Consider the following 27,038-nt stretch of genomic DNA (forward strand, 5'->3'; position numbering starts at 1 on the left):
TGTGTAGTATTTACGTCTATGGTGTGTAGTATTTAGTCTATGGTGTGTAGTATTTACAGTCTATGGTGTGTAGCAGTAGTTTGGAAGGTTAAGAAAAAATACATCAAATTATGAAAACTGACATGCCCCGCCCTCCTTGGTTACTGTTACTAGTTTAGATAAAATCTCTTCTGCTGGCTCCTCCCTACCTCGAGATTTGATACTTTTATTTGTATTAATCAGTTTCATTCTTTTCTAAACTCGTTCTCAGTGAAAGAACGAGGACAGAGAAAACAGTAGTGTGTCAGGGGATAACTTTACATTCCTAAAAACGTGTTAAAATCATTTAAAATATGATCCATGTCTGCCCCGCGATGGCTGCTTGTCGTCTTAACTCGACTGACTTACCTCTGGATTCCATCAGTGACCATTTCTGGAGCCAGGGGTTTGAAACAGCCGTCAAATGTCGCGTATTGAAAGGGCTTTCAGTACGCAGCTGAGAGTTTTGTGCACAATTTTGCTTAATGCTTCACATCAGTGTTAGTGTCTCTGGAAGTGACCGCCATTAGAGCTGTCCCCGGGTAGACCTTCTCATGTGCTGCTGGGTAGGTCGCTTCATTAAGCAAACTTCATTATTCATTCTTGCAGATTGTAAAATAGTAGAAGTCCTACACACCAAATATTCGTGCAATTTATTTTTTTAACCCCAAATTTTTGAAGGCAAACTCCTGCACACTGTCTAAACTGCACTAATCCGTTGGCGTCAATGTATGCTGTGTGTAAAATGAAAAGACAAGTTGTATTCCTCATGATATATTTTATTCTGGGGAGGGGGTGTGCTCAAACTAGGATCAATATTGGAGATGCTTTTGAAAAATGGAGAGAGGTTAGAACACAGAAAGGTTTACAGACCGATGCAGAGCTGGATAAACGCTGAAGCTTCAGTGTCCACCACATGGCAACCTGCGTGAACATGGACTATAGAGAGGAGGGGGGGAGACAGCTCTCTACAATGTTTAGAATTTAGACTGCAGTACCCATTTTAAACACTAGGTTTCAGAGTTATATGTTGCTCCTTTAACAAAGCTCTGAAACCAAAATCCTGACCCTCCTAAGGAAAATTAGAAATTTTGGTTTTCTGTTTCGTCCATTAAAACTAAAACTGAAGTGAAACAGAATCAAAGTTGGTGACAAACAAAGAAAGTACAAACTGTCAACATCACCAAAACAACATTGGCTTTATTAAAAATCATTTCCACTTTAGATTTTCTTAATTTGTGTCGGTGCTTTTACAGCTAGTATGAAAAATACAAACTTCAAATCCACCTTTAATATATGCAAAACAAACAAAGGCATCTTTATCAAAACACAGGAACGTCCTCCTGCCTCACATTTCTGTTTATTTATCGCCGCTTCAGAGACGGTGCCCATCCACCCCAGACAAGAACGAACGACAAGAAAGCTTATTGTTCGTTGTCAGCTGAGAGTTAACGATGTAAAGATGTTTTTGAAAATGATGCTGAATATTCTGTAGACACACATTGTAGTCAGAGAAAAAAATTAAGAGGCTGGAATGTTTTAGATCGATTCTTTAAAACAGATCCAAACCGAAGACTCTGGATTCATCTTTTTACTTTCTCAGCATTTTTGTAAAAACATCCATCGATATAACCGACAAGTCAGAGGCCATGAAGGAAGATAAGATTCAAAACAGAAAAAGATATCCCTCATCTCGATCAAAAACAGAGAAGTCAATGTTCACATACATCAACCAAACATGAACAGAAGCCAAACTATTCACTTTCTCTACAGTTTAGAATTTGCTTCATGTGAGGAAGAAACATGTAAGACGTTAAAAAAACTCTAAAAAAAAAAGTGAGTGAATTATTGTTTTTATACATCACAAGTGTCAACGCAGTTTGCAAACCTTTATGCATCTGAAAAGATGATTTGTCTGCAGGTTACTGGCGTCTCAGGTGCCTGAAAAATCTCATTCCAGATCTTTATTCTCTGCTGATGGAATCCTGAAGCTTGAAAAAAAATGACAACGAAGGAAAAGTCCTGAAGTTCACAAACAAACCTGGAAAGAAAGCAAATTATTTCCATATTAGAAACACGGTTTGATCCCTCATTAGCTCACAGCACTTATTTGTAGGATGGACACATGAGGGATGGGTATGAACGGCTTGACACGTCAGCTTAGAAACACTGATAACAAAGACCGGTGGGTCTCAACCTTTTTGAGTCACGACCCCCAATAATAAAAGCTCTGGTGTTCCCGTGTGTGGCCTAAATTTATGGCTAACTTCAAAAGAAAGATAGGGCTGACAGCAGTCACTCACACAGCAAGCATGAGGGGTGTGGGGTGACATCTGTGTCAACACTTACAACTGCAGAAACAGCCTCCTAATTATATCACTAATACAGGCACTTTAATGCAACCCCAAGTCAAAAATATGTTACTAAATTCTTAAGAATATAATTTTTTTCTTCTTCTACACAATATTCTGGCAACCCCCAGAAATTATCTCCCAACCCCCAGGGAGGTCAGGACCCAGAGGTCTAGAATTACTGGTGCTATCAGTGTTATCTAACTAATTCATATTTCAAAACGTTGCCAAACAGTGACAAAGCTGCAGGTGTTTCTAACAACCTTATTCACATCCTATAATCCTACTGATACCTATTCTAAAAAAAACAACCAAAACAATCCAAATAAAGTTCACATTGCCCGCTGACCATCGTTCACAGTTCACGTCCCTCATACTTTGTGTACGATGTCGCTCACCTTGGCACCTCAGCTTCAGTAAGGCGTGTAGCGTGGCGTGTAATGATCCTTGGGTCGTGGAGCAGTGTAGGAGCTCCTGGCGGCTGACACAGGAGAAAGGCGTGTTCGCTCGTAGGCGTAGCTCGCCGAGGACACGGGTACTCGTCTGATCGGGCTGCGGTCCCGTGCGTAGTAAGCGGCAGCTGCGGAGGCCGATGAAGGAGGCAAAGGGCGACGGTCGTATGGATCTAAACTGGAGGGAAGCTTTGAGAGAGAGGAAGGGGGAGGAGGGGGAGGGGGGATATAGGACATGCGACGATCTTCGAAATAGCTCGAGCCATAAGGGCGAGCTCTGTACTTCTCATAGTAGTCATAACTGCTATAGAGGCGTTCACGATCATAAGCCGGTGGCCTCTCAGGATAGGAGCTTGCCACTCTGCCTGCGTACCGATCCCCAAGCTCAACACCGTAGCCGCTGAGTCTACGAGGGGGAGGCGGTATCCCACCTACGTAACTTGCCCGACTATAGCCACCCATGTAATCATCTGCAGGAGGCGGGGCATTTCCGTAGCTCTCCCTGCCATAACCTGGGGGACCGCGTGGGGGGCCCCTGCGACCTCTTGAGCCATCACCGTCTCTACCGTTCCGACTGATGTGACAGTCTTTCGACCAGTGACCATGTTTCCCGCAGACATAGCAGCCGGTATGATCTCCCATTCCCGGGGCGGTGCGAAGCCGACTGGTGGACAGCTGTACGCTCATCAGCTTGCCTTGTGAGGAGAGAGAAGACACGCATGAGACCGAGGGAATCTGACACGGAAAGCTTCTTACCGACTATTAAACACCTTAATACATTTGACGGACAATCACAGAGCGAAGCGAGATACCCGGCCGCGCCAGGTGCAGGGGATTTAATGCCATTGCATCGCATTCACCGGATTCACTGCAACTGATTTAACAAACTTAAAGGGATTATTTTCAGTCCACCTGTGTTTTTAAAATATCACTCAGAGGATTTCACTTCTTACGAGAGCTCTACGATGACAGAACTACAAACAGCAGAAGAGAACTAGCTCCCCCTACTCAAGATTTCACCTTTGAAGGCCGTGTTGTCCAGCTTATCGATGGCCTCCATGGCGTCCTCCATTTGCTCCATGTGCACAAAGGCGTAGTCTTTCACTATGTCGCACTCCACCACCGGGCCATATTCTGCAAACTTGGCCTTCAGGACTTCAGTGTCAACGCCTTCACCGAGGTTGCTGACATGCAGCTTGGTGGTGGACTTGGGCCTCCCTTTGCTCATCTCCACGTTCATGCGCCAGCCGTGCAGCTCTTGCTGGTGGAGGTTTTGGATGGCCTCCTCTGCCTCAGACGTGTTGCTCATGTGCACAAAACCGTAGTTTTTGACAATGTCACATTCTGTGACTTTGCCGTACTTCTCGAAGAGTTCACGCAGTTCATCTGCTGTGGCGTTGCACGCCAAGTTGCCGATGAAAATTTTCACCATGATGTTCCGTGTTTCCTGGAAGATTTAAAAAAAAAAAAATGTGTCAAATGCTTCTGTACAACCAACACTCAAGATTTTAGATCAAGACTACCACTGATATGCTACTTTTCCATCTCATTACTTTGATTAGAAGGAAAACTTTCTAAACAAAAATTAACTTTAATTATTTGTAGTTGTAATTTGTAGGCAACTTAAACATATTATTTATTTTCAGACATTTAAACATCTGTCAGGACAGTTTCTGTCTTCCACATCTGCTGTAACCACGACAACCACAGACGCAATGTCACCATTTAACACGGGCACCCTTTAAACCGTAACACCGAGGAGCGTTTCGACGCACTTTAAATAGATATAAAGTGTATTTACAGGTTAACATATAATACAAATACTTCGAATTTCATCTCCGCCCTCCTCGTAATCTAGATGTTAAACTAAACACAGTTACGTTTGTTTACGCTGAAAGCCAAACAAGTCGTAGAAACGCCTTACGTCAGCTATCATGCCCTACATCGACGTTATCATCATTTATCGTGTTTTTAATACTACTTAAAGTCTTACTAAAGCCCTGGCCCATTAAAACGTCTGTTTGCGTATACACTTTAGAACAGACGTCCTTATATTTGGCCAACAATGTCGTTTATTTTCATGAAACTAATATGTGAGCTAACTGGCTAAAGCTAAAATTCTACAAGCTAACGTTCGCCCCGCGCGCTACTTCCGGTGTGAACATTCTTTCTCAAAATAAATCTGTTAGAAGATAATACACTTAAAATAAACACATTCAAACGCGTTTAAACGCAGTTCATTTAACTTTAAAGGCCGCAAACCCACCTCTGAAACGACGTAGGCCTCGACACCAATGAATGAAAAGTGGAATGACGAAGCTCCTGCCGCGTCTTTTCTTCCACTTCCTAATTCATTACCGCCTCCTACTGTTCGGAAGTATGTACTGCAACAACACATCATAGATAGATAGATAGATAGATAGATAGATTCAGTCTCAACGTAATTATTTCATGGTGAAACACAGGTTAAATAAAATATACATATATTGTGGTTCTTACTGTGACCATCAGGGATTCTTAAACATGACAACAACGTCAATTTAGAGTATATTAAAATCTTTATTTCGCATAATACAACCCATTACATCATGTAAAAGTTTACTGTGTTATATACATGAAATGTACACACAAATAATAAAATCATCATTAAAAAAACAAATGACTGTATCATATGATGCTCTTCAAGTATATCTCAGGGAAACGTGAGTGTTATTGAAACGCTTCCCTTAACATAAATATCAACGCACACACATGCGCACACACACACACACACACACACCTGACTGTAGTGAGTTTATATTTTTGATTTTAGCCAAACAAGCAGGTTTAGTTGAATCCAGTTTCTCTGACGCCTCCTCTAATCAAATACACATTTAGATTCTGTGAACACATGATTAGTTCAAACATAAGATGGACGAGAGTCACAAGATTAATCTGTTTATGGCACTTAAAGGTCACCGACAGCGATGGACAGACCAATCACATTCCCCGCTCTCCCAACATGGTGGCACATAATGTAAACGCTGCTACGCTCGCACATTCACGGTTTTCAGAATTATGATATGATACGAGTAAGAATACATTTAAACAAGTGTCCTGTTTCTTTGTAACAGTCAGACTGATGAACAAACGATCACTCACACGGTTTAAAGGGGACAAATCCAGAGTCTGAGGCCTCGTCCACACGTAGGCGGGTATTTTAGAACACATAGCTTTTTCTCTGCGTTTTGGACTTTGTACGCAAACAGAGTTTTAGCTCACTGGAAACTGTCCTTTAGTGAAACTCAAAGATGTTCAGAAACTCAGTTTAAGGTGTTTCTGTGTAGACGGGGTAAACAGAGTTTTGTTCTTGTGACGTCACGCTGTGTGGCGGTTTCTCCTCCGTGTGACGTCATCGTGTGACGCAGTCACTTCAGTTGACATGAGATTAGTGTGATGGCAGACCTAACCAAACTAGCGCTGGTGCTAACGTTGCTAACTGGACTTTTTACATGCTCACACATACACACACAGTTACTCTCCCACTATGTTGACGAGCAGAGACACCTTATTGGACGACGGAGGTCAATGCTGCTTCATACAACACTCCCATCACATAAACCCCAATGAGCCGTGGACGAGACCCAGTGGGACTTCGGGTTGATGGGAAAACAACTGTGCGTTTTGCGTTTTCATGTGGACGAAGATGTTTTTGAGAACTGAGCGTGTGTGAACAGGATTGTTTTTTAAAACAGAGGAGGAAAACCTCTGTTTAAAAAATACCTGCCTACATGTGGACTAGGTCTAACACCTGTCTGTTTGAGGGTTTCATTCTGACATCCTGTGGAGTCGCCCCCTGCTGGCTATTAGAAAGAATGCGTCTTTAAGACATATCTGCATTCATTTTTTTTTTTAACCAAGAGACTTTTTCCACTTCTTAAACACAATCTATTATTTATAACCTTTGATGACAATGTTTTTTTAAGAACGTGGAATAACATTTTACATTTCTTCTTCTTGTTTTTCTGCTTCAGGCCTCTGTAGCCGACAGTCTGGGTGTTCAGTTTCTGCCTCCACAGCTTCAGTCAAAGAGAGAATCATTCTCACACTACAGTCTTTTAGAACAGGTTTCCCTTCAGTGTGAGATGTCTCAGTAGCTGCTTTCATGTCCGGTCAGGATGTAAAGGTTACTCAGAGCGGACGGCATGTCTGTCGGCGTGCTCTGAAGGATGATGTCTCTGTGGAAAATAAAAAAAGATGTGGAGTATTAATGCTCGTTCAGAGTTCAGTCCTGGGTTACACCAGCTCTGTGTATGTTCAAAAGTAGCCACCATTTCAGGTGTTGCACGAGCTGAGACAGTAACTTACACCTTAAATGTCACACCTGGCTGCTCGTAGGTGCCCTCCATAAAAACACGGTAGTCATGGTGATCATTTTGAAAGGTGCGGTATCAGTAATGTTTTTAAAACTTGAATTGTGTCAGAGTTTGCTTGTAAATTAATCCTCGTTTCCACCAAGCAGTCCGGTTTGGTTCAGTCCAGTTTGCTGTGGTAAATCTGATCTTGTTTGTGTAACTCGGTATGCAGAGTGTAAACCAGATGGCGATCGCCGCGTCAGCTACAAATTAGCGTGACATCATAGCAGCATGACAATGTGTCCCGCCAATAAATTCAACATAGAAGAAGAACGTGACACAGTAAACAAAAGGCAATAATGAAGGACGTCCAGCACCACCGAGGTCGTCCATGGGGGCGGAGCTACATGCTGACATAAGTTTTTTTTTTAAACGCAGAGAAGAGCGCCCCGCAAGCGAGCTGTAGCAGAGAAAAATTATGGTTCTGAATATTTTCTGTTTTCAGTCATCGGAATATCTTTACATTTTGGACAAATATGGTATTTGGGGGCGTTAACTTACGCTTTGATTCACATTTTATGACATTTGATAAACCAAAACACTTAACTGACATGAAAACAATCACTAGTTGCAGATAAAAGTTGTTTTTTGCTTTTGATCAGAACCTTTGCCTGACTCAGTCTTTTCATTGTGTATGTTTACAGATATATGTTAACGTACCTGTTTGTTCCCAGAACTCTGAACACTCGACTCTCGTCTGTGATTTCTTGAGTTACCTGCAGAAACATTAAGAACAGACGAGTATGCGAGTATGAATTTAAATTAATGAGAACACATGAAAACATCTGGATTCCAGCTGGATACGTATCTTTTACCTCGTTTGAATGAAAGCTCCTCCCTTTTAGGCCATGCTTCCAGAAAGCCAGCACACTGTCCTGTAAACACACTGATTCAAAAACAGACAGCGTGTCACTCAAATGTCAGCTGAGACAACAAATCTGATTCACTTACTCCGTCTGTAAGATGTTTCTTTACCCAGAGTTTCGATGGGGAAGTCAAAGATCATCTCAGCAGCGAGCTCCTTGGACGGAAGTCCTCGCAGGTTCACGACCTTCACAGTTTCTGTCCAATCAGCATCAAGATAGAGTCACAGCATGTTATGATGAATCAGTGTGAACGATAAGAAGAGGATTTAAAGGCAGAGTCAGCAGCTTGTTCCTTCAAAATGTAAAATACAGACTTCGCAGTGCAGCAGGTGAGTTTGTGGATACAATTCAGAGATTGGACGAGATTCAAACCGTTGAATATGACGGACGTGGACATAGAAAATATAATCACAGTGAGGAGAAACACCAAGCAGATAAAGCTCATTCTAAAACGAGGGTGAACCTTGTGTTGTCTTTTACTTGTGGACGCAGAGTTGGTCTACTTCCTGTTGGACAGGCAGGTGACAAACACCGGCGGTTAGCTTGTGCTAGCGTGCGTTAGCTTTCAGTGTAGGTACAAGCAGTAAACGTACACACTACGTCCTGCAGTGAGTGAGAGCTTCTGGGGGCGATGAGCCCAGGAGGAGGGGCCATGTTTGAATGTTGTGTTTACAAACTGAAACGAAAAATGCTGCTGACTCCACCTTTAAGATAAAGATAAAGTGACTTACTTTCTAACACGATGAGAACGGTGTCTCTGTCCAGTTGGGTTACCTGTGCTGCCATCAGAGCTCCACTGTCTGCAAGAGAAGAAGAAGAAGATGTAGTCAGAGATTTAAAGGCGTAAAACAACATTTTAAACCTTGGCACTACTTAAAACAAATTTGGCCTCAAAATGACTAATAGGTCCTGGAATATATTATGTCCATCCTGCAGCAGTTAAACAGACTGTAATGTAAAAGGTGTTTATGTCTCTGACAGGCTGAGGTTGTTGTTCTAAGTATGTGACAACATTACAGAAAGCATCCCTACAACTTTTAGTGGACGATATGTATTTTGGTACATTTACTCCATTTATGGTTTACTCCATTTACTCTTGCAACCAATACAGTCTGTTTGACTGCTGCAAGGTGACGAAACCTACAGGTGCAATTCAAAAACGTTTGTACATATTTGATCATCTAAACTTTAAAGATATGTTAAAAATAGGGCCAAGGTTTCTAACATGTGTACGCAGTTGATCCTACCTGGTGCAGAAACAGGCGAGCTGTTCAGCTCTATGATATCAAACTGGAGCTGTTGGCTGACGGGCCGCTTCCCGTTAGGACAGTCTCTCACTCCGACACACAGCTGAGGAAACTCATCCGTCACCAACACCAGCAGCTCGAATATGGGAAGAGAGTCTGGAAGCTTGATTGGTATGTGCTGTAAGTCAAACGGAAGGAAACACACACAGAAAGAGAAACAGAGTAACTGTGACTCATTGGAGGTGAGATAATGGTGTTTTAGATAAAAGTTACACATGATGAGATGAGTATTCAATGCTTGACTAGAAATGTAGTCTGAACAAATAGACATGAATGTAAAGGAATCCTGTTCAAGTTAAGGATCCACTCATATCTCATTATTGTTTTAACTCCCTCCCTCTAAAATCCATTTTCAGCTTTATGCTGATGATACACCGCTTTATGTGTCAACACTTTCATACTAGCTCACTCACTTTAACAACTATTGTTGATTAAACTGATATTTAAATACAAGTGCTTATATTAATGATCTTAAATGATGTAACATGACATTGAATGTCATCAGGGGCGCGTCCAGAGGGGTGGCATGCCTTTGCAGCCACTTGTAATACACAATGAACGGTGGCAAATTTTCACTGTTCATTTCATGTTGCTGCAGTGGAGGATGGTGGCAGCTACACTAGCTGTCACGATGGCGCATGTTACAGCCTTTGTATTCTGGAATATTTGTAGCAATAGGACGCTGCCCACTTTTAGATGAAAAATAAGGTTTTGAAAGTGCGTTTTCTACATCACATTTTACGGTATAGGTGTGTATTCATTGGTGTGTGTGTGTGCCCCACTTTCATAGGTCAATACCACAGTAAGCCCCGCTGGTCAAAAAGAGTCCCAACAGGCTCCTGAGTGTCATGAAACCCTCAAAGAAGTCTGTTGGGGCCCTAGGCCAAAATCAATTGGGGGACGCTCCAACCAGGGTTCATCACCATCATGTCTGCCAGTGTCCCAACGCTTACTCCTCTTTTTTCTCTCCTACAGATGGATAATTCCTTCCTTCATTTTTATTTGTTGACCTTTAATGACAAACTTTGGTTCTCAAAGCAATAATGCATGCAACGCTAAGCTGGGCAACGAGATTGAGTGCTGTCAGATGGGGCCCTCTGGAGGTCTCCTACTGTCATTGCGAAATTTGCACATTTTGGGCCACTGCTTTGGTTAACAGTTTGTGAGCCATTAAGGGCCCCCCTACTGGTCTGGGCCCCAAGCAGTTGCCTGCCTTGCCTGTTGACAAGCATCGCCTCTGGTTACGAACCTTTAGATGCATGAACTTCTGCAGAGGCTCATACCACAGTAACAGAACTAGACCAGATGGAACCGCTGCACATAGAAAGGTACTGTCAGTGTACGGGTTCCTTGCTGAAAGGAGAAGAAGAAGAGATGCAGAGTCAGAATCAGATGTGGGTTTATTGCCCGACAGGTTTAAACATTCAAGGAACTTTCCTTGGTGTTTCGGTGCAAACATCAAGAACATGCAGAGGATGGAAAGTTTGCAGTTTGCATCACTCACCTACACTACATCTCCTGCAGCCTTTAGTGTCGGGAATCTTCACAGAGACGGCAAACTTTCTCTGACTGAGAGAGGAAACACAGCTCGGTAAGAACAACAGAACACATCTCTGTAGCCGTAGACACTTTTTAAAGTTTCTCACTTTAGAGCCTCCTAGTGGTAGAACTACAAATGTCTTTGATACTACTACAGCACCTACAGCTCTATCGTTACATCACCAGAGAACACTACTTTCTGTGTCATTAGGGTGTTCTCTCCATCAGAACCAAACATGATTGAATTCAGATTTACATCACATCAACCTGAACACAGATTGTTAAATCTCCCTCCTCCCACAGGAACTGTGTCTGCATGAACTTTCCTGCTGCTTCCAGCTACTTGAGGCCGACCAGGTCCCAGTTTGACGATCTGTTAGCTAGGATCAGTACCAGGTCCCAGTTTGACGACCTGTTAGCTTGGATCAGGATCAGGTCCCAGTTTGATGACCTGTTAGCTAGGATCAGTAGCTGGTCCCAGTTTGATGACCTGTTAGCTAGAATCAGTACCAGGTCCCAGTTTGACGACCTGTTAGCTTGGATCAGTACCAGGTCCCAGTTTGATGACCTGTTAGCTTGGATCAGGATCAGGTCCCAGTTTGATGACCTGTTAGCTAGGATCAGTACCTGGTCCCAGTTTGACGATCTGTTAGCTAGAATCAGTACCAGGTCCCAGTTTGACGACCTGTTAGCTTGGATCAGTACCAGGTCCCAGTTTGACGACCTGTTAGCTAGGATCAGTACCAGGTCCCAGTTTGATGACATGTTAGCTAGGATCAGTACCAGGTCCCAGTGTGATGACCTGTTAGCTAAGATCAGTACCAGGTCCTAGTTGATGACCTGATCCAAAATAAACAGATCGGACTGATTTGACAATAAACAGGTTTAAAGGACGTTGAAATAACGACATCAGGATGAGGATTTATTAATAGTCTGAATTCAGGATTTGTTAGTTCCTTTTTTTGGTTCCAGCATTTCTGGAGATTCTCAGAGTGTCAGAGGATTTCCTGACACAGAAAACCACATGTGTGCAGGTCTGTTCATGTCTTAGCGTTGAGGTTTCACAGATTCACTCTCTGCATTCGGTCTGAGAACAGTTTCCTCTTCGTCGTGTCCTACCTGGTGCTGATCCTCTCAGCGAAGCGGTTGGTGCTGAGTGACAGACTGCTGTGTTTCTTCTGCACATGTCCTCTGTGTTCAAACAGCTCCGTCAGACTGTGGGAATAAAGTTGCGAGGACTTCCCTGCAGGAGGAAGAAATGTCTCAGAACGCATTCTGGAGTTTCTCACCACATCGACATCTCAAAGACTTTTCGTTACCTGATACAGACATCAACACATTGTTCATGACGTACAGCCACGTGCATCGCTGAGGGAGCAGCTGTGTTTAGAAAGACAACATCATTTGAGAACCATTGTCTTGGAGAGCGTCATGTCTCGTACAAAGACAGAGAAGTCGCGGTGTTACCTTCTCGAGCGTGTCTTCATGAAGTTCGTTCAGGTTCAGTGAGTAGATGCCCTCCTCGGCTCCAAGAATGAGGTACTGATCTGAGCAGGAAAGTGTTTGAAAGAGGGAAAATTAGGTTTTCTCTACTGTGACGTAAAGAAACCATAACACACACAACGACATTGATTTGAACTGTTTAGATATCTAACAATTCTGACATGTTGATCACCTATCATTTACTCAATGCAGTTAAATCTAGTTTACACGGTTCCGCCTCCTTTTAACCTTTAGGTGATTTGGGGTTTTTTTGGGGTAATTTCCCAGCCTCACCTCTTGTTTTGGGTAAAATCCAGGTGACGGCACAGTGGATTTGAAGAGGACAACCATTGAAGACTTTGGAGAAGCAGGCTCCCATCTACAGAAGCAGCAGAGTCATTAAACATTATTGATCTGACAGGGAAACAGTGACCCTCTCCAACAACACTTACAGGTATTCATAGAAAAACTTTAAGTCATGTAGTACACTTTAAGTCACTTTAAGTCACATAAAGATGCAGATGCAAGATCTTTTGACTCAAAACACCAGCAAGCAGGGATCAAGTGCCAACGTTTCCAAAGACACCAAATGATAATGTGACCTTACTCTATGATCAGACATTAAGGAAACATGCTATGTTGAAGTGTGGGCTTGACAGAGAAGGTAGGTGGTTTTAAGACTCCCCCACATGGCTGTTTTGGACGCCCCTCGGTTTGCCAGATATGAGAGCAGTTATCAGGTCAACAGGTGTTGCAGCGATGGAAGCGGTCAAGAGAAGTGGTTCAGATAGAAGTGATTATACTCGACCTAAAAAGCCTCTGCATGTTTCTAATAAGCTCCACGAGCAGAAACGTGCTCAAACTAGGATCAATATTGGAGATGCTTTTGAAAAATGGAGAGAGGTTAGAACACAGAAAGGTTTACAGACCGATGCAGAGCTGGATAAACACTGAAGCTTCAGAGTCCACCACATGGTGACCTGTGAGAGCATGGACTCTAGAGAGGAGGGGGGGAGACAGCTCTCTACAATGTTTAGAATTTGGACTGCAGTACCCATTTTAAACACTAGGTGTCAGAGTTACATACTGCTCCTTTAAATCATCATCTTGATTTCACGTAAAAAGTTGGCATGCAGCTTGTATGATGCAATGCGAGGCAGCGTTAGTCATGCTGGTCAGCTTGTAATGAAGGTCACATGCTGTTAGATTTCACACTTACATGGACTTGGGGGGTGGGAGGGAGTCCATGACAGGCAGCCCTCTAGAAAGGTCAAAGGTTACACATAACAAAAAAACACAGGGGATGATAAAAAAGTGTGATATCAGATGATTTTTTAAAAATCAACATCGTTCAGACATGATTCATTAGGACGTTATTATGTTAGCAGATCACACTGAAATGAGACACGAGGCGTCTGAACTCACAGAGTCCTCGGTCTTCCTCCTCAGCGTGCTCCATTCAGGTGATAGTGGCGTCTCTCTCTTTGGAGAGGTGACAGACTTAGCCCTCTTTTTCTCTGCTGTTACAGCGTCCCCCGCAGGCAGACATGGGTCACTGCAGCGCTGTCTGATGTCCTGTGTGGCCGAGCACCTGGACAATACTTTTCAAACACAAGAGAGAGAAAGAGGACAGATTTTCAGAGGCTGCTTTTGAAATTCCCGACGTGGCCTAGCTTTTCCAACTCTTTGTCCTCCCAACGTACGCCAACCATCTTACCATAGGCCCGTCCCCTTTGGCCCTTAACCCCTGCTACAGATCTTCAGTCCCCGAGGTTTGCACAGCCAACGTCACACAAAACCCCAGCTAACCTCTCAGAACAGCCGCCATGTTGGAGACGCGTCCTGAAGGAGTGATTGTAATGATTGACAGGTTGTACCTACCTGTAGTGGAGGTGGAGTCAGCTGTGACGGCGGCCTCAGGTCCCAGCGTGCAGCTTGGTCTCAGGGTCAGGTCTCTGTTGTCTGTGTTTGGACATAAGGAGCTGAAGGCGGGCAGGGAGGCTGTGGACGGGCTGAACAAGCCGCTCTTCTTACCTCCCTGAAAAACACACCAGTGAAATAGAGAATTAACAAAGTGAAGCCCTGGTCTCTGAAGGTCGCCCTGTATGGCCACCGGGTGACTGAGTTATCTAACACCGTGTTTCCCAAACTTTTTTCCTTGGAGCCCCAAAAATGAAATGTGGCTGACAGAAATCAACAAAAACCTCTGAAGTATTCATTTGAAAAAATAACAACAGAATAGCTCTGCACACACTCATTCTTACCAAGAGACCTTTGTTTACTCTCAAGATTCAGATCATTTTAGTCAATATGTGCAAATTCCATTTTGACAACCTCAGAGCACAGAAAGCCTTGCGCTCTCCCTGAGATCTTATGCGGGACCTAGGATTTTCAGGAGCATTCATGCTCAGACTTGGGATGGACTCACTGCAGAGTGTGCAATCAAAAACAGAGCTTTAGATGTAATATAACACTCACATCAGCAGATGGCGCCCTCCGAATGGTTAAACTTCTGAAAGAGAAGAAAGCAGGAGTGTCTCCATCAGGATAGAATAAAAAAACTCATCATGAGAGGTTTTAAAGGGGACATATTATGAAAAATCCACTTCTACAGTGTTTTTGAACATATATTTAGGTAACCTGAGTGTCTACTGACCCACAAAATGTGAAATAAACCCATCCGGTCCTTTGTTTGTGGTCTGCATAAGTCTTACAACACAGAGAAAAATGCTCTGTTTCAAATGTGCTCTCCTTGTGATGTCACAGTGGGATTCTGGTCAAATAAATCCTCTCCAGGGTCACAAACCTCCTCTGGTGCTTGATTCATGTTAGCACAGCACACATGTTTCATTTAGACCACAGGGGACTGTTAGAAAAGGTGGAGAAGGTGGATAATATGTCCTCTTTAAATGAAGCATCACAACCACAACAAGTCGGACGACACAAGAGGATGCTAACGAATGCTAACGGATGCTAACAGCAGCACACGAACAAAAACCTGCAACAAAATAAGCAAACACACAAAAAGAAGCCACAAAGCTGAGAACCAGCGGGTTTGTTCTGGATTTAAAAATAACTCTGGAAAGAGTTTAAGATGAGAGAAAAGACAAACCCACTGACTCACATCATCACGGAGGGGCGGGGGGGGGACACACTGCTGTTAGAGAGGCTGGGGGGTGGCGGGTGGGACCTACCTGAGCTGCAGGGCTTGTTCCACACATTCCAACAGACTCCTGCAACAGGAACACCTGCTGTTTATCTGGCCATGGGCCTCTTTAGCCCCCCCCTACTGACCACATCTCCTCTGTGTGCTTCTAATGAAATGAAAACCTCCGTGTTGTTTTGAAAATGTTCTGAGATTTAAGAGATGTATATTTGAAGAAATACTTGGAAATGTTGTGAATTTTATCGGTACAGGTACAACGAAAAACTTTGGACATTTACCAGACAAACACGAGGTGAAGATGCTTTCAGATTAAAGTCGTACATTTATTGAAAACTTCAAATTTAAAGAGACAGTTTGGACGTCCTTTGAAACATGTCATATCGTCTTTAGAACATTTATTCCTCTTTAACATCTCCGTCTTATTTCAGTCAACAAACACAGTCTCAACAGACCATCCTCACTTTGACTTGTATTCAATGTTTCATTTCAATCGCAGCATGGGCCTTTTATTCTAGTCTTAGTTTAAATATTCTACAGGAGCTCATGACGGTCCTGAAATATAAACAGGAAGTACTTCAGACGAAAGTGAAACTTATCATTGCTGTAAACTTCTGCTAACTTAAACTTTGTCATCATGTTGAGCTGTTACATCTTAAACTTCATATTCCCCACACAGAAGAGAGAGAGAGAGAGACAGAGAGAGACAGAGAGAGGGAGACACAGAGAGAGAGAGAGACAGAAGAGCGAGAGAGACAGAGAGAGAGACAGAGAGAGAGAGAGAGAGAGAGAGAGAGAGAGGGAGGTCTTACGGTGAGTTGTCTTCGTCTCCAGACAGACTCCAGTCGTCGTCATAGGAACCCTGCTGAACACAGAAACACAACACCGGCCTGTTGTTGTTGTTGTTCTGATGTGAATATTTGTGTATTTAAAGAGTTAAGAGGAAGAACTGAGATCTACCAGGTCAGGATACGGTTCTGTGACTTTCCTCAGTGGAGGTCCGAACTTCACCTGGTCGACTGCAGAGACCACGAGACGAGAAGAGAGAGAGAGAGAGAGAGAGAGAGAGAGAGAGAGAGAGAGAGAGAGAGAATATTTTAAAACTCACATTTAGTGTTAAAATGCTAGATGTCCAAACTAACTAAAGCTTCAGATCATGAGATAAACATATGTTGGAGTAATCCCAGGATGAGTCTGCAGAGGGCGCTAAACGCCATAGTTCCCCGATATGAAAACAAGAATTTCACCAGACGGCTTCAAGCCTCTACGTGAGCCACTGAAACCTCTTACATAGACTCTCTTCTCCCAGACCTGGAGAGCAGCCCTCCCCTGGCAGCCCTGCAGCGTTCTGCCCCCCCCCCAGGAAGGCTTCCAGAGAGCTGGCCAATCAGAAGAGAGTGGGCCCAAGGAGAGGGGGGCCTTAAAGAGACAGTAGCTGAAAGAGGCTGAAATTAGGGTTTTTACTGACTCCAGTATCAGATCAATAAGATCATATAAAGCTGCTCTAAAGGTTTCAGACTGACGACATGAGAGGAGAACATGAGGACGATATGGGAGATTTATTGATCTATAGAACCAAAGGTACCAACGCTTTAAAAATGCAGATCTTCAGATCTTCAGTTATAATTAAACCAAAAGAAATTTCAATTTTGAATCCGCAAGAGAGAGAGAGGGCGAGAGAGAGAGGGCGAGGACTGTAAATTGAAACAGTTTCCAGGAAGGAGTTTGCCTGCAACACTTCTACGGAAGCCCTAAGAGGACATTACTCCCTACATTTGATTTTACAAAATTTTCCTGCGAGTACGAGACAACGAGGCTCTGGTCGGTTTCCTGAGAGCTCGACTCATTTATCTCGTTCTCCCGGGATAACAACGCTTGCCTTCCTCCGAGATAACAAGTTTCTGCAGAACTCAAGAAAACAAGTCAAATTAACGGGAAAACGTGTTGTTATATGACGACGACGAGATAAGTAAGTGGAGATCTTGAGAAAACGTCTGATAATATCTCACTATCGTGGGAAAAGGGAGAGAAACTTCAGAAGAAAAGAAAAAGGTTCGCACACTGTCGGCCTGAGGGAGATGTTGTCAATCCAAACGTTGCCCTGCTTATAGAGAGAGCGGACTCCTTTGTTCTGCTGTCAGTACATTTCTTGTCTCAGTTTCTCTGGATGTGCACACACTCAGTTTCTCTCATTTAAAACAGAGAACAATCAAATGTATGGATGCATGTCCTCTCAGGTTCTCGTACTTTCATGTTCATGTGAAGAAAGTCTCTGTTGTCCTCGTCTCGCTCTAGTGTTTCACACTTTGCACGACTATTTCAGGGACTCATCACATCACGCGTGTCCATAAAGAGAGACAGAGAGCTTATTAAACATGCTCATGAGTGCATTGTGGGTTGAACTCTGCAGCTTGTGGAGGTGACTCTGAAGTGAACGTTTCTCTGACGATGTGACGGAGACGTGATCGTCAGGAGGAAGTGAGTCGTTGTAGAAACCACAGAGAACCTGAGCCATGTGTGGCAGTTTGACTTTGAAGCAGAGGAAGTGAGCGAGGGTAAAAGCAGAAGCTGCTCTCCGGTCTCACAGCTCTCATGATGTGTCAAACCTGCATCAAGGCGAGAAAACCAAAGCTTCATGTTCACGTCTGTAACTTCAGTTTCTCTGCTCTCAAACCTGAGTGTCAGGAGTTTGAAACTCATCGGAAAATGTCTCAAAACGCACGTTAAAACTGGTTCAGTTCACACAAGCAGAAGAGTGTAAACTGTGGCCCTTCTCAGACTTAGTGCCGCAACGAAGCTTAGCCGTCATCACGCCTTAAGACGGTCATATTGATTCAACGGCGTCGTAATGTCGCCGTCCCAGTCTGTGAGGTCACATTGTGTTTCTGAGTTGCTGAAGCACGGCACAGCAGGAGCTCCACATACACACACAGTCAGACATGCACACACACACACACACACACACAGCGCTGTGCTCCCCCGCTGGATCAGCTGATCCCATCTCTCCTCTGTACCGCCTCTGAAGACGGGACAGAGGGGGGGTCACGTCGCCCCCCCGTTACGCCTCCTCGACATTCATATTGAAGGAGAAACGTCAGAGGGGTGTAAATATGGGGGCTTGAAACGGCAGGCTGCACAGGGATAGTTATAACCAAATAAATACATTATAATTGCATGTTGCATGGTGTCCTTCATTTACTCCAGGCTCTCTGCAGTCTCGAGTCTGAACTGAACTTGCAGAGACTCGCTGCAGTAGAGATCCCATCACAGAGAGCATAAAGAGTCCTTTTATGGTCGACTGACATTCTAAGATTCCTCGTCGTGAAATGATGACGGCTGGTTTAAAGACTGCAGAGAATCTAAAAGTCACCAGAACTACAACCCCAAACGAGCTCTGTGCTGTCTGATGTTCTCTGCAGCGTGACTACAACTCTTCTTCTTCTGTTGTCTTCTGAGAGCTCCTGAAGCCCTGCAATCAAAACTTCATATGTTTTGTTTTTAAAAGAGTTCATTGAAAGGCTTGACTTGATTTTTATCTCCACTTTTCTGTTTAAGCACCACGGGCAACCAAATAAAAGACGCGGCACAGAAATTGGTTTGAGTAAACTCTCGAGGTGTCGTTGTTGCTTTGCTCCGAGACGAGGAGGAGGGACAATGGCGTGAAAAGTGGAGGTAAAGCCTCCTATTTGATCTGAATGGCTGCTTCGTCCAAAAGTGACACTGACGAGCGCTGCAAGGGGAAAAAAAAAGTTGAAATTGTTTTGACTTTGCGTCACGCAGCACCAGAGAAGAGCGCCAAGCAAGCGTGCTGAAAACCAGAGGAAAACGATGGTTCTGCAGGCGCTGCTTTTCTAATATCGTTTAGTATTTTTGAAGATATTCTTTATTAATCCCGCGAGGGGAAATTCAATCTTACACTCTGTTGTTGAACATGCGACACACACACACACACACACACACACACACACACACACACACACACACACACACACACACACACACACACACACACACACACACACACACACACACACACACACACACACACACACACACACACACACACACACACACACACACACACACACACACACACACACACACACACACACACACACACAGGCTGAAACATACACACACATGCACATGATCTTACTGACATGCACTGATGGAGAGATGTCAGAGTGAGGGGGGTTGCACAAAGCTTCCAGACCAATTTCCAGACTTGAACCAGTGACTCCCCGGTTCCAAACCTAAGTCCCTACAAACTGACCTAGTGCGACACCCCGGAGGAAGTGCAACACAAGCCCCTGTTCCATCTCCCAGGTCCAGAGATCTATTCAATTCATGGTTCCCACCGGGGGAGGGGACGCGTCAGATATTAACCTCAGAAACATTTGGTCCATAAAGTATGGCGGCCTGATACCTAGAAGTAATTTCAGCCTTGGCACAGGAGCAGCCGTCACCGTGTAATATTCAGACCTCGTGTTGGTCACCGTGATGTGCAGGTGTTGAAGGTGTTTGTGGTTTCAGTGTCTATGACAGCTCTGTGTCTGCGAGGGAAGCTGAGGTGAGCTTCACACTGATTTATGATTCAGTGTTTGATCGAGTGTGAAGCCAGACCATCGCAGCACAAACACCACAGCGCGCCGTGTGCTGGCAGAGCGGCGGCGTGAGGTCAGAGCAGCACTGAGGCGTCTCTGTGTGTCACACAGCTCAGGCATGTTCTCAGCGCCATCGTCCTCTGACGCAGCCTGCAGCCCACACGTGTGCACGGCTTACACCACGACCACGGGCCCTCTGAGACACTTTTGTCCTCGTTCATATTCTGGAGATTACAGCAGAGAGAAGTGGAGCCACAGCACACAATGAAGCCTCTCTTCAGCCAGAACAACCGGCGTACAGTCAGCTACATGCAGACGGACACAAGAACAGCGTGCACTCATACTGTCAGAAGAAGACGCTCTGCTGTGCAATAATGACACAGACTGTGCCCTGCTTTACCTCCTCCACACCTGCTCCTTAAGGACGCATTAGGGTCTTTTTAAACACATATTTTGGAGTCTTAAAGGTGACATATCATGAAAAATGCTTCTTCAAACACTCTCTACTCATTGAAAACTATTTTAAAAAGACGCTAGGTTGGTAAATGTTTCTTTTTTTTCCCCAAGATTTTTCACCTTTAGAGAGGACAGCCTCTGTACATGTGACGCGTGACATAACCGCTAGCCTAGTATCCTGCGCCCTGAGTGCAGAGTTTTAAAGGGGACATATTATGAAGAATCCACTTCTACAGTGTTTTTGAACATATATTTTGGTAACCTGAGTGTCTACCTAACCACAAAATGTGAAATAAATCCATCCAGTCCTTTGTTTGTGGTCTGCTTAAGTCTTACAACACAGAGAAAAATGCTCCGTTTCAAATGTGCTCTCCTTGTGATGTCACAGTGGGATTCTGGTAAAAAAAAAAATACCCTCCCCTCCCCTGGTATCTCCACCACTGGACTCCACCCCCAGACTAGAACAAAACTTTTGTGCAGGTCCACCATTTTTATTCTCTCTACAGAGGAGTGATGTTTACGGGGAAAACTCAGGGGGGGGTCATTGTATTTAAAGAGACACACACACCAAAACGGAGCGTTCTGAAAGAGCTGGTTTATACAGGGTCACAAACCTCCTCTGGTGCTTGATTCATTTTATATTTTGACCAAAGCACAGCACAGATGTTTCATTTAGACCACAGAGGACTGTTTGAAAAGATGGAGAAGGGGGAGAATATGTCCTCTTTAATAACAAAAAGGTACATGAAGTTCTGGGAGTGCTCCAGCAGAGTGTTTCTGGACACAAGCTGTAACGGCTGCCACACAATCCACAGGATCACAGTTGCTGTTTTTGTCACCAACAGGCTCAGATTGGAAGTCCTGGGCCCCCAATGTTTGATGGTTTCTTGTTTTTGTTTCCTAAAAATTGCAGGTAAACCCCTGCACAACGTCTAAACTGCACAAAGCGAAATTTCATCGAGGTTAAGTTGCCAGTGTTTTTGTGCAGTTTGGACAACGTGCAGCTGAGAGACGACCGACTCTACCAACTGAGCCACAGCCGCCCCGAGGATAGATGTAGATTTTTAAATAATGGAGATGGTATTGTTTTAAAACAACATGTGGTAAGAACAGAAGCATCAAACATGTTGACGACCTTTAAGAGGCCGTCTCCAAAAGTGGGTCAAAGTTGAAACCTCCTGTCACAGCAGAAATAAACCCGCTTATAGCCCGGTACAGAGAAGAAGAAGGTGAGAACAGATTTAGTGTTTGTGCTTTCCATAAAGACCGGATGGTACCACACCTGGCAACCTCCGTGTGCAGACAGGACTGTGGGAAACTGTTTCCATCGAGACAGTAAAAGCATGTTTGAAACAACGAGCGGAGAGAAAGCGTCGAGCATTTCTGTCTTTATCGGCTTCATCTGTGAAGTTACAGAAAGCTGCAGGACATCTTCAGACTGACCAAGAAAAGTTACCCAAGATGTGTGTGTGTGTGTGTGTGTGTGTGTGTGTGTGTGCTCACATTGCTCTTCAGACAGCGTCCTCTCTGCAGGCAGGTGTTTCCCTGCTGACTGGATTTTGTCTGGACCGACTTCCCCGACCTGTCGACACGTCGCATTAAAACGACACACCAACACACACACACACACACGCACACACACACACACACACACGCACGCACGCACGCACGCACGCACACGCACACACACACACACACACACACACACACACACAAACACACAATCGGTCTCGCTGAACGCTCACAGAACCCAAACGCAGAAATCACAGCAGAACCTGAATGCGTTGTCAAATGTTCATATCAGTGTGTGAGCTGTGCGTGTTCCTGACCTCCAGCTCCATGTCGTCCATGCTGTGCGTGTGCGTGCTGTGCAGCTCGGGGTTGTTGGCCATGTCGAGCAGCTCGATGACGAGGTTACGAGTCAGCAGCTGAGTCACAAACGGATGCTGGAAGAACAAATAAAACGTGACTCACAGACAGTCATACTCGGGGAGAGTTGCCTGGTTTGAATAACGAGTGGACCAGATCCTTCATTGTCTGGCTAAGATGTCTTGATGATTTGACCTCTCTTGACCTTTTATAAAACAGTTAGCCCCCCAGGTCCCTCACAAAAAATCCAAAGACAATAGTCCCGGAATTGAGGTTCTGTACTCAACTATACTCTACATCCAGGACCGCAGCCAGCTGGGCGAGGATTCCATCACAGTACGAGCTACACGGTCATGTGATAGCAGCGTAACCACCTCCTCCCGCTTGCCTCACCCCGACTTCATGAGAAGTTTACGACGGGGCTGGCAGGAAAAGAGCCAACATGCAGCTCACGCTCCAAACCTCTCTGTGCATGTGTGAAAAGTGGGCTGCCGTCATACCAAATGAAAATAAAGAGCAAAGCTCGGACCTTAAAGAGAGAATCTGTTTTCACTGACTTCCACTCCTTTCATTTCATCAATCGATAATCGTTAGGGATGTAACGATTCACTCAACTCACGATCCGATTCTCACATGATTTATTTGACAAAATGAGACTGAAGACAAAGTACGACTGAAAAAGATTCCTCTCATTTTTTCATGAAAACACAGATGCACCTCGTAACCTCTTTGGCTCTCTCACTCGTTTGGGCGAGCGGTGCTGCTAACCCGCCTGTCAGTGGGGTTTGGCCTTGGTGTTGATTAAATGCTGCATCATGTTGGTCGTGCTCTTTGTGTAGTTCTCCGTCTTCTTGTAATATTTGCACACAGTTTTTGACTCGTCTGTTATCTTCTCACCTCTTTCATTGTCTGTCTTGGGGAAGAAATGCTTCCACACGTCCGATTTAAAAGACGGTGGTGCGTCCTCAATTTCTAAATCTTGCTCTGCAGCGACCGACCTCCTCTGCTCTGCAGCTGCTGACGCTCACCATGTTACTGCGACTCTTTTTTCAGAGTACCGATGTGAATCTTGACACCCTTGAATCGATTTTTAACTTCCTCACGATTCATCTTTACATCCCTGATAATCGTAAAAAAACGATTCTTAAAATCCATCTCTCTTGGGATCCTTTTGTCCCTCTTTGCCAGACAGAGAGTCTGACGAAACGCTGTGTTGATAAATCGTGAAGCTGACAAAGAGTAGCGTGCAGGATTTTCACGAGATAGTTAATTGTGTGAACACGACTTTAAAAAAAACGCTGCTCCTCTCATGGGGAGAAGTTGTGACGCGACCTTTCGCACTAAAGAGTTTCTAGATGTTTTTGATCGACACAATGAAAAACAAAAACAGAGTGAGAGTCAGAGATCTGATGGTGTGTGTGTGTGTGTGTGTGTGTGTGTGTGTGTGTGTGTGTGTGTGTGTGTGTGTGTGTGTGTGTGTGTGTGTGTGTGTGTTGATTTGACAGAGCGGCGGTGACGCGACCTTTGAGTCAGACTGTGTCAATCAGATGACGGAGAAAAACATAAAACACGCTGCAAGTATTTCAATCCCGCTCCCTTATGAGGATCCATGATGCGTTCAAAGTCTGTGGGGGTTTATGAATGTGAGGCAGCCGGTCACAGTCCTGTACTCTGGAAACATCTAAAAATAGATCTCATCAGGGTAATGAATAGTGAATGTATGATACTGTGAATAAGAAGAGCGATGGCGGGTTGGCAGCCGATCATTAATACAGTTCTATAACGAGCGATCTCACCTGCAGCAGGGTCTCCGCTGACGGCCTTTTACGAGGGTTTTTAATGAGTGCCATCTTCACGAAGCTCTGGAAACCTGCAGACCTGCAGAGAGAACCAAAATATATAAAAATCAATACCTTTTATTCTAGGATTAAAGGAAGTGAAAGAAAAACAGAGTTAAACTCACCACTTGGTTTTGTCCTTTAGACGTGGAGGCTGGAAGCTGCTCTTTGACATCAACATCAGAGCTCTGAAACATGGAGGAACACGTCAGCGGGAGGGGAAAGGTGCTCGGTAATAACATCGTAATTATGAAAATATTTGTTCCGCACTAAAACCAGCTGCCCAAAGTGCTTAAAATAGATTAACCACAACAATAAATGAATGAAACAGGATGGCTGAAACATCAAATGATGAAGAAAGCTTTGCATGCGGCCGTAATGTTACATAAAAAAAAGTCCTCATTGACCTCATCGGGTGGAGGTCGAACATGGGCGGTTGGAGCTCGGCCAGCTCGATGGCCGTGATGCCGACGGCCCAGATGTCACACAGGTGGTTGTAGCCGCCTTTCTTCTCCACCGCCGCCACCTCAGGAGCCATCCTGCAGGACGAGAGGAAACATCGAGGATGCATCCCTTTTTTTACTTACATTTATTAAAGGTCCAATCAGTGAGATGTGTAGTGAGTGAAATGATAAAGTTATCTTACTATATGATCAGACATTAAGGAAACATGTTGAAGTGCTGGCTTCTCTGACAACAATGCAGCAGCCAGTATGTCCTCCTTCTAACTTTAGATTCTGGTCCTGAATGATCTGGATTTGTTTGGACCAGAGAAGGTAGGCGGTTTTAAGACCCCCCCACACGACCGTTTTGGACGCCCCTCGGTTTGCCAGATATGAGAGCAGTTATCAGGTCAACAGGTGTTGCAGTGATGGAAGCGGTCAAGAGAAGTGGTTCAGATAGAAGTGATTGTACCCGACCTAAAAAGCCTCTGCATGTTTCTAATAAGCTCCACGAGCAGAAACGTGCTCAAACTAGGATCAATATTAAAGATGCTTTTGAAAAATGGAGAGAGGTTAGAACACAGAAAGGTTTACAGACCGATGCAGAGCTGGATAAACACTGAAGCTTCAGTGTCCACCACATGGTGACCTGTGAGAGCATGGACTCTAGAGAGGAGGGGGCGGGGGGAGACAACTCTCTACGATGTTTTGAATTTAGACTGCAGTACCCACTCTCTCTCTTTTTCCTCTTAGTCTCAGCCGTTGAATCAAACAGTACAGACTGGCTGCTTTGTGAACTAATGCCGTGAAGACGTACGCACTCCTCATGAGAGAGTCACTCTTTTAAAACCCGCACACACTGCATGCTACTGACACAGACTATTCCTCTTACCAGTATGGAGTTCCTATGAAAGACTTCCTCTTGGCCACAGAGGCGCTGATCTCTGCTGCTACTCCAAAATCAGCTACACAGAAATGAGAGACGCACAGACGGACAGAGAGGGTTAAACTGCAGCTGAGTGAAATGTCTTTTTTCAGTGTTTAAATACTGATCACCACTCACCCAGTTTAACGTCTCCTCTCTCTGTCAGAAGGATGTTCGCTCCCTGCAGAAAAAAAAAAAACCCCACACACTCATGTAAACTTTTTGTTGTCATCACAGAACAAAGTGTATTATCGTGTGCTCACAGTCATTCAGTAAGAGCTAAACAGAGCTGAAGAAATCTGCAGTACCTTTATGTCTCGGTGCATCTTTCCAGTTTCGTGCAGGTGATACAAACCCTGAAAAAACAAATGGACAGGTGACCTTTGTGCAGAGCGCTTGGTGCATACGTCCTCTATATTTACTCACTTTATTGTTGTCATCTATTAAACAGGGATGATGTACATTTCAATGACAACTTCTATGACAAAGATACATTTTGGATAATCTAAACATCCATCCATTTTCCTCTGCTTATCCGAGGTCGGGTCACTTTAGATCTACGCCTTGAGATCACAAACAGAATGGGTAACCAGGGACAGCCCTATCGGAGGTCAACACACACACACACACACACACACACACACACACACACACATCGGGAACATGTCTGACTTTGTGCCGAGGATGTGGACACAGCTCTACATTTGGTCACACAGCGACCGGAGACTCGTGGTCAAAAATGAAAAATAATGAAGACTTTCCAAAATGTCATAAAACATTCCTGCTTCTGATTTTGGGTCTTACTTTTAGAGGCCCAACATAACCAGAGGAACCAAGAGGAGTGAGTGTGGATCACAATCTCTTCAAGTAGATTTAACGTCTCATTCAGAAACTGCAAAGACCCCGGAAATTTGCTGGAGTTAATATTCTACATCAGTTACTGAAACATCACCGGATATGTGATTAGAGCTGTTTTAATTTGCTGCATTAGCTGTTGTTAATATCATAACAAAGTCAATCGGGTACGAGTTGCTTCCTGTGACTTCTCTCTCTTTACTTCACGGTCATGATGTTTTTGTTGTTGTCTTCAGACCTGATCGTCCAGTAAAACCCTGCAGGAGGAAAAGGCCGCTCACTAACTAAAAAAAGACAGCCTGCTTTGTTCTGCTGAGGACTCTGTTTTGCAGCAGCAGCATTTACAGCACTGTATATTTAGCGGTCTGGCGGGGTTAAATACTATTTATCTCCTCCGTGGCTGGAAAAACACATGAGTCACTCTGACAAACACAACGAGCTGCTGCTCACTGAGAAAGTCTTACCTGGAGGGTTTC

At 44.3% G+C, this 27,038-nt stretch overlaps 2 protein-coding genes across 6 annotated transcripts in view; both read right to left on the reverse strand.

The window, feature by feature from the left end:
• Positions 1–1,192: 1,192 nt before the first annotated feature.
• LOC132958874 (RNA-binding protein 4.1-like) lies at positions 1,193–5,175 on the reverse strand. Its single transcript, XM_061031960.1, has 4 exons — positions 5,088–5,175; positions 3,842–4,268; positions 2,768–3,516; positions 1,193–2,059 (listed from the first exon to the last, which is right to left on the reverse strand). The coding sequence occupies exons 2-3, from the start codon at positions 4,251–4,253 to the stop codon at positions 2,783–2,785; spliced, it is 1,146 nt and encodes a 381-aa protein (XP_060887943.1). The 5' UTR covers positions 4,254–4,268; positions 5,088–5,175; the 3' UTR covers positions 1,193–2,059; positions 2,768–2,782.
• A 185-nt stretch (positions 5,176–5,360) lies between these two features.
• The window catches only part of map4k2 (mitogen-activated protein kinase kinase kinase kinase 2), a 35,432-nt gene continuing 13,754 nt past the window's right edge, over positions 5,361–27,038 (reverse strand). The window contains exons 5-32 of one of the 5 annotated variants that reach the window (XM_061031953.1): positions 27,027–27,038; positions 26,016–26,063; positions 25,846–25,888; positions 25,675–25,747; positions 24,747–24,878; positions 24,465–24,527; positions 24,298–24,379; positions 22,462–22,578; positions 22,136–22,214; positions 16,533–16,591; positions 16,385–16,434; positions 15,604–15,642; positions 14,888–14,921; positions 14,291–14,447; positions 13,835–14,010; positions 13,629–13,670; positions 12,704–12,788; positions 12,395–12,474; positions 12,247–12,307; positions 12,047–12,170; positions 10,893–10,957; positions 10,638–10,741; positions 9,329–9,506; positions 8,813–8,881; positions 8,191–8,277; positions 8,031–8,101; positions 7,876–7,931; positions 5,361–7,038 (exon numbers count right to left, since the gene is read on the reverse strand). The exon at positions 27,027–27,038 is cut by the window's right edge and continues 44 nt beyond it. In XM_061031953.1, coding sequence (XP_060887936.1) covers positions 6,951–7,038; positions 7,876–7,931; positions 8,031–8,101; positions 8,191–8,277; positions 8,813–8,881; positions 9,329–9,506; positions 10,638–10,741; positions 10,893–10,957; positions 12,047–12,170; positions 12,247–12,307; positions 12,395–12,474; positions 12,704–12,788; positions 13,629–13,670; positions 13,835–14,010; positions 14,291–14,447; positions 14,888–14,921; positions 15,604–15,642; positions 16,385–16,434; positions 16,533–16,591; positions 22,136–22,214; positions 22,462–22,578; positions 24,298–24,379; positions 24,465–24,527; positions 24,747–24,878; positions 25,675–25,747; positions 25,846–25,888; positions 26,016–26,063; positions 27,027–27,038 — 2,274 coding nt within the window. In that variant the 3' untranslated portion in view covers positions 5,361–6,950. Of the gene's footprint in view, positions 7,039–7,875; positions 7,932–8,030; positions 8,102–8,190; positions 8,278–8,812; positions 8,882–9,328; positions 9,507–10,637; positions 10,742–10,892; positions 10,958–12,046; positions 12,171–12,246; positions 12,308–12,394; positions 12,475–12,703; positions 12,789–13,628; positions 13,671–13,834; positions 14,011–14,290; positions 14,448–14,887; positions 14,922–15,603; positions 15,643–16,384; positions 16,438–16,532; positions 16,592–22,135; positions 22,215–22,461; positions 22,579–24,297; positions 24,380–24,464; positions 24,528–24,746; positions 24,879–25,674; positions 25,748–25,845; positions 25,889–26,015; positions 26,064–27,026 lie in introns of all 5 variants that reach the window. The other 4 variants (XM_061031952.1, XM_061031956.1, XM_061031954.1 and 1 more) reach the window with 4 other exon arrangements.

The sequence above is a fragment of the Labrus mixtus genome, chromosome 23 (genome assembly GCF_963584025.1).
Source record: "Labrus mixtus chromosome 23, fLabMix1.1, whole genome shotgun sequence".
NCBI classification, from domain to species: Eukaryota; Metazoa; Chordata; class Actinopteri; order Labriformes; family Labridae; genus Labrus; species Labrus mixtus.

Excerpts from the sequence above, each read along its gene's own strand:
- LOC132958874 (XM_061031960.1), bottom strand. The coding sequence starts at position 4,253 with ATGGTGAAAATTTTCATCGGCAACTTGGCGTGCAACGCCACAGCAGAT. Across the intron at positions 3,517-3,841 it reads GGACAACACGGCCTTCAAAG|GCAAGCTGATGAGCGTACAG; the intron begins GTGAAATCTTGA and ends TCTCCTCACAAG.